The sequence below is a fragment of the Elaeis guineensis genome, chromosome 15 (assembly GCF_000442705.2).
Source record: "Elaeis guineensis isolate ETL-2024a chromosome 15, EG11, whole genome shotgun sequence".
In the NCBI taxonomy this organism is placed as follows: domain Eukaryota; kingdom Viridiplantae; phylum Streptophyta; class Magnoliopsida; order Arecales; family Arecaceae; genus Elaeis; species Elaeis guineensis.
The window spans coordinates 74,496,452-74,503,496 of NC_026007.2; the positions used below are offsets into that span (position 1 = coordinate 74,496,452).

The 7,045-nt window shown below is 42.7% G+C and overlaps 1 protein-coding gene across 1 annotated transcript; it reads right to left on the bottom strand.

The window, feature by feature from the left end:
- Nucleotides 1-2,184: 2,184 nt before the first annotated feature.
- On the bottom strand, nucleotides 2,185-6,824 carry LOC105058793 (protein neprosin). The gene is made up of 7 exons (XM_010941839.4): nucleotides 6,206-6,824; nucleotides 6,019-6,105; nucleotides 5,721-5,933; nucleotides 4,732-4,896; nucleotides 3,977-4,030; nucleotides 3,582-3,728; nucleotides 2,185-2,766 (listed from the first exon to the last, which is right to left on the bottom strand). The coding sequence occupies exons 1-7, from the start codon at nucleotides 6,404-6,406 to the stop codon at nucleotides 2,389-2,391; spliced, it is 1,245 nt and encodes a 414-aa protein (XP_010940141.2). The 5' UTR covers nucleotides 6,407-6,824; the 3' UTR covers nucleotides 2,185-2,388.
- Nucleotides 6,825-7,045: the final 221 nt, after the last annotated feature.

Here is a 7,045-nt window from a genome sequence, read left to right on the forward strand (position 1 = left end):
TCTGGTTTCCGTAGGAGCCCGGGCGAAGTCTACCTGCAATCAAAGTCAGGGGCGAAGTCTGGCTCCCTTAGGAGTCCGGACGAAGTTTACCAGCAGTCGAGGTCGAGGACGGAGCCCGGCTCCCGTAGGAGTCCGGGCGAAGCCTTCCAGCAGTTGAGGTCGGGGATGAAGTCCGGATGGAGTCTTCCTACGGCCGGAGTCGGAGACGAGATCCGGCTCCTGTAGGAGTCCGGGCTGAGTCTTCCTGCAATTGGAGTTGGGGGTGAGGTCCGGCTCCCGTAGGAGTCCGGGTGAAGTCTTCCTGCAACCAGAGTTGGGGACGAGGTCCGACTCCCGTAGAAGTCCGGGCAGAGTCTACCTGCAATTGGAGTTGAGGGTGAGGTCCGGCTCCCGTAGGAGTCCGGGCGAAGTCTTCCTGCAACCAGAGTTGGGGACGAGGTCCGGCTCCCGTAGGAGTCCGGACGAAGTCTGCCTGTAATTGGAGTCGTGGGCGGAGTCTGGCTCCCGTAGGAGTCCGGACGAAGTCTGCCTATAATTGGAGTTATGGGCGGAGTCCGGCTCCCGTAGGAGTCCGGGCGGAGCCTTCCTGCAATTGGAGTTAGGGGCGAAGTCCGGCTCCCGTAGGAGTTCGGACGAAGTCTGCCTGCAATTGTAGTCGTGGGCGGAGTCCGGCTCCCGTAGAAGTCCGGACGAAATCTGCCTGCAATTGGAGTCGTGGGCGGAGTCCGGCTCCCGTAGGAGTCCGGGCAGAGCCTTCCTGCAATTGGAGTTAGGGGCGAAGTCCGGCTCCCGTAGGAGTCCGGACGAAGTCTACCTGCAATCGGAGTCATGGGCGGAGTCCGGCTCCCGTAGGAGTCCGGACGAAGTCTGCCTGCAGCGGGGGTCGGGGACGAGGTCCGACTCCCGTAGGAGTCCGGGCAGAGCCTTCCTGCAATTGGAGTTAGGGGTGAAGTCCGGCTCCCGTAGGAGTCCGGACGAAGTCTACCCGTAATTGGAGTCGTGGGCGGAGTCTGGCTCCCGTAGGAGTCCGAACGAAGTCTACTTGCAATTGGAGTCGTGGGCGGAGTCCGGCTCCCGTAGGAGTCCGGACGTCGCGAAGAATCCGGTCGACGCTGGCGGGATCCTGTCCGTCGGCTAAACTTGGGAGTGTTGCGGAGGCTCGGCCGCCTGGGAGGTTTGAAGAGACGTTGTCGGAGGTCGGAAGTTGGTTGGATCCCCGGAGGGTCACTCCTGTCACGAACTTCGACTGGGAATATTTTATACCCAACACATAGCATTCAACCATCGATCAAGAATTTGAGTATAGCATCCATTAGATTTAGACGTCAACTAAGATATCAAAATATCAAGAGTTGATCAAGACATTTGACTCTCAACTTCTGCTTATCGTTCCCACCGCCTCTTATACTTGCTTCTGCATATCTAAATACCTAAATATTGTGATAAATTTAGTGTTTTTATTTATTGATTTAATTTTTTAATTAATATAAATCCATCTGAATTTGTGATTTTATTTTTTTTTTTTCTCTCTTTTGTATATTCTCAAAATATACCATGGAACTTTAACGGTGGCCAACTGCTCCTCATACACAACCTCCACTTCCTCTCCATCCAGACGACAAGAGGCTGGTCTCACCGACAAGAAGGCCTTCGTTTCACCTGCCCCCTTGACTTTAATTGGTTCCAGCAAGAGCCCAATTTGTCTTTCGTTCCTTCTCTTGTCAGTATTTTTTTTTTATAATTCAAAAAATTGATAATTAAAACTTCTTGGTATATATTTTATATTTTTTTTCTAAATTCACAGTTTCAATATTCACTTAGGCTATCACCTATGCCATTGGAGGGTCCACTGTCTAGGATGACAACTATAATGGAATACTTGTAGTCTTTTATGAAGTATTATCGAAATACTATGCACTAAAAATAACACACACAATCAATCTTGTAGTATAAATTTATCATAAAAATATGAACATATCACTCAGGATATTAAAGGTAATTATCAGCATGTAATCATGCTAATTTTATACAGCGATTTTTGTGGAATTCTAATTTCTTTGTTAACAGGTATTTTTGAAGTTTTGCGAAACAATTTTCTCTGAAATAGTAGTAGACTCACATGCGAAGCACTTGACTCAGCTAGCGCATAATATAACAGAAAATAATGAAACAAAGATCCGTAACAAGCATAGTATATATTTTCACTATATTTTTTCCTGAATTTACATTGGCCTCCAAAAGTTGTATAATATGATGGACAAGAAAGAAGAGATTCTTCTGTAGAACAACCCAAAAAGGCAAGAATGATCCCCAAAAACAATCTTCACGGACCCCATCCTAAAAAAAAAAAAAAAATTAGAAAAAAAAAATGCAACAGTCGCGCATGTTTCAAGGACATCTCATGTTTCTTCCCGGACCTCCGTAGTAAAAATAATTTCCCCAAACCGTGTTTATTCCTCCTCGTATGTCATAGCAATTTGGATGGTCGGCCAAGAGTCGCAAGTTGGGCAAGGGGATCAAGCTGTTGTCCCAATCAACAAGCTGCAGATTTCGAAAGTAGGCAGCTCTACCAAAACCCTCTCCAGCGAAATGTCCACTGCCCATTTGTGTCGATGTGTGGAATCCTGATGGCTGGGAATTAACAATCTCTCCACCAAATTGGACCATGTTCGCATGCCTAGCTAAGTGGCTGAACAAAAACGAAGGCCAATAGCCCACCAACAACCCTGACCCAAACTCCAGCCACCAATGTCCGCGCTTAGGATCCTGATTATTGGCACATTTTCCCAATCTTTAGTACACTAGCAGATTGTTACTCCTACGTAAAAGCCAGCATTCTATCCACATGCTTTTTTTAAAAAAAAAAAAAAAACAACGAAGATATTTAATACTATTATCATCACCAAACTAAAATTAAAGATGCGTAACAATGGAGCCTTGTGCTGAAGCAATAACAACAGGCCATTCAAGTACGGACAGATTCCCAGAGGCGAGTGCATTACGTGGAAAAAAAGAAAAAAAAAAAAAGAAAAAGGCTTGTCCGGAGCCTTAGCCTGCGTCATGGTCTCTCCGGACGGCAGGCAAAGGCTAATGGTCCACAAAGCGGTGCACATAACTACTGACCCACCAAGTGTAGGGTATCAGTACCACCACCAAGTGGCGGGCCCCATAAATTAGCACTGTTGGAGCCGTACAATTATGAAAAATTTGCACCCTATCGTCATCCAATAGCAGTACGTACCGGTTCAGATGAGAAAGGAACCACCAACTTGTTCCTTAACAAAAGAATTAAAAATAAGCCTAGCATGTACCTGAACTTTGTGTGGTTACTGTGGTATGTAAACTTTGAGCAATTTTAGTTGTACTAACTACTATGAGTCTATGAAGCTAATGGTGGTGGTATCGTAGGGTCGATTAAGCTTACGTACGAACTTTTTAAATGCCTATGAGTCGATTAAGCCTACGTACGAACTTTTTAAATGCCTTAGTGTATTTGTGGAGTTTGATGTACACCTAATTTGTATATTGATCATAAATTTCATATTTTGCTTAACATAACACTAGATTTATTTTAAAATTACCTTCCATATTAGTAGGCTGATATCGAATTGCCCACCCTTAAAACTTGATTTTGGTGAGATAGCTGCTCCAATAGCAATCTTATTATTTGTTTGAACAAAGCCAGAGCATAAGAGGTTGTAGCATCCAGTCTCTTGATACGCATCACTCTACATTAAAAAAAAAATAATATTGCTTTAGATAGAAATATTTGACGTTTGGTATAGAAAAAATGCAATATGCTAGTATGATTTTTTTTCTAATTTTCTTCTTTTATGATATATTTTGTCTTGTCTCATTTCATTTATCAATGAAATGCAAGATGATTTATCATCATTTTGCTCTAAAAAAAAAAAATGATATTGAATTTTATAATATAACTAAATCTACCTGGTTTGAGGTTAGCTAATACACTTACCGTCCAATATGTGAAGAACCGGGGATTATTATCCCCATAAAGCTGTGGGCTAATCTGAAAATAGTAAAAAAAAACATACATTATTTCACTAAACTAGATCGAATCAACTAAGAAAAAAGTAATATACAAAATGCACAAAAAATCAACATTATTGGAAAATTTATCCTGTGGTCCAGTAGTACTCTTCCATTATAACTTCTTTCTTAACATTCCAACCATCTCTAAAAAATTATTGGCTTAAAAAAAAATAAAAAAATCTCCAAAAGGTTTTAGAAAAATCTTGAAACTTAAACCTGATTTGGTTTAAAAAAAGCATCCCAATTCAGCCAAAGCTAATTAATATATATTATCCAAAAATAATCTCTTCCTCAGCAAACACAGTAATGATTGTATTTGTGGGTGGGCAAAAAACAGATAAAGGTAACAGGGGATTACTGAACTGAAGGGGATTACTAAAACAATCAAAAGATATTTTGCTCACTGCACCAGCTACGCTCCTCAATGGATGAGGTAGCTACTAAAGGAAATGCTTTAGCAGCAAGGTGATGCAGGAATGGCACCCCGGATTTTGTTAAGAGGGATTCCCAGAAAAGATTCTCGGATAACGACGTGCATCGTGAATTGGGACATGGAAATATATGTGCCGGTGTATAACCCCACAAAAATAAATAAATAAATAAAGGAGGAAAAATCATGTAAAATCCATACAAATACCAAGCAATGAAAAAAAAAAACGGGGTTTTTTATCTATCCACCTGCCATCCTGCTTCAATGGTGTTGAGATCATTGCCGAACGATCCGGAGATGACCCAGATTTGCGACAAGCTGAATTCGGATGGACTGATCACTCTCGGTTCCCACACATTTAAACTAGCTTTTGCACCAAAATACTGATCTCCCAGTACATAGCCAACTGCATGCTGCAACCATTATGTATATATAAACATCAGTCAAGCATTAGACATATATGAATGCCTTACTGGAAGTCTGAGAAGGTCTAATTATATCTAAGCATCTAGATTCTAGCTGATCTGTCATAAAGAAATTATCTGTTAGCCTTGTGCTTGGGAATTTCCTTCAAGCTAGGTCAACTAGAAGCTACATGTAAGACAACTCTGCAAATAATTAAACAAATTTAGTCAAGGGTCTCTATTTGTGAAGCTTCTGTAGATGCACATGAGTGCCTTGTCCTATTTTAAAGGAGATTCGAACCCATGAATTTTATTCTAACCCATTGTCTTGCCGCAGCATCAGGAGATTGCTCCATCACATCGTACAATGTGGAGGAGGAAGAGAAGACAGACTCTGCTTTTAACTCTTTCTCCAATCTGGTCTTTGTTATGAAATCCATGTTTTGACTACAAAACAAAGCTCCCATTTTTTTTCCCCCTCCTTTCGAGAAAAAGAACTGAAGCTCTTTTCTTGCCCTTCAAGTACCAGACCTTCCGTTCCCAAACAAAAATACAAAATAAAGTTATTTATAGAAGAAGAGGGCTGCATTTATCAAAGGAAAGAAGGTTATTACCAGATTTTTTTTTTTCCTTCCTCTTTGCGCAAAGTATAACAAAAATGAAAAATCAAAGTTTTTTTTTTTTAATTTCTTTTGTGTGTGATTGGTCTGGCTGATTCTAGCTAACTGATATTTAACTTTGATTAGCCTTCATACAATGAGCTAAGATTTGTTTCCCCTTTCTATTTTTTTTTTTTTTTTTTTTAAGGTTTTCAATGATTCAGTTGGGCTGACCTCATGACCGGTGCTCGTGGAATCGCGCCGCACTTTTCCCGCCGGCTTCCTCCCAAATCTCCCAATGGAGCTGGCTCTGAGTACATCTTCTTCTGTCGTTCTCCTTATCGGCACGGTTCCTTCTGGGCACGATTCACCCGCAAGTGTCCATGCCTGGAAGGTGCCATCCACTGTAGCTGTCCGAAAGTAGCCTTTGGGTCTCTCAGGTGGATCCTGCAAGTAAAAGACAAACCAAAAAAAAGCTATGAATGAGAAAAATCCAAGCTTGCAAAGACTCATTAGAGAAAATCACAATTACCAATGGCTTCTGCCCTTTCAATTTAGGATGATCAAAGGCTGGCTGGAGGTGAGATGGAACGCAGTCTATGAGATCACCATCAGGACTCTGCGCATTTGGCAGAAACTCAAAGAGTCACGAACCTCCCCTGGAAGAACAGAAGAGTGAACAAAAAAAAAACAGAGAAGCTGTATGCAGGAGTGAATGCCTTGATTGTCTTGAGTGAAGGCTTGTTGAGCCTCTTTAGATGGGCTCTAATCCTCCTATATTTCAGCAGTTCCTCGCCGGGCCGAAGCGTACTATTCGCCAGGACCGACGCCGAGAGGGCGGGACTGGTGGCAGCCAGGAGAAGAAACGGCACAACGAAGGCGGCGATGATTCGACGAGGATTGCGGCAGCTAGAAGCCATCCCTGTGGAATTCGGGAGCTGTGATCCTTCTTCTAGAGCTGTCCGTTTCTGCGGACATAGGCGTGGTAATTGTCTTCTTCTTGTGCGATCATATGGCCCTCCCTCCGGCTATAAATTAAAAGCTTCCCTTGGTTTTACCCAGAGGGACGCAACTCCCACTTCCAAGCGACCTCCACCCCCACTAAACAGAACAACCATTCACCAGCACCTCCCTTCCCACCACTTCCGATGCTTACAGACCACAGAATAACTATAAACCCATCTCTCCCTCTCTTTATATTTTATCTCTCAGTCTCTCTCTCTCCGGGCTCGGCTTCATGATAGTGGGCTCTGACAGGCAGAACTTTCGAGCATGAGCTGATAAAATATGAAAGAACTAATGGGGTTGGGGTGTTTTTTAGAATTCCCTCCATGTGGTCACGGAGAGGAAGCAGTAATGAAGGGGGGGCGGCGGGTATGTTTCAAAGAGAAGCCAGTTTCTTTTTCTTTTTTGGCCCCTCCATTTTCTTTTCTTTTATTTTATTTTTTTCGCCCTGAATAGTACTTCTTATTGGTGTGTGAGGGACAACACGCATCCACCAAAGCTTCCAGACCCAGCAAACTTTAGCTTCTTTTATGTTTATTTCTTTGTTTTGCAGA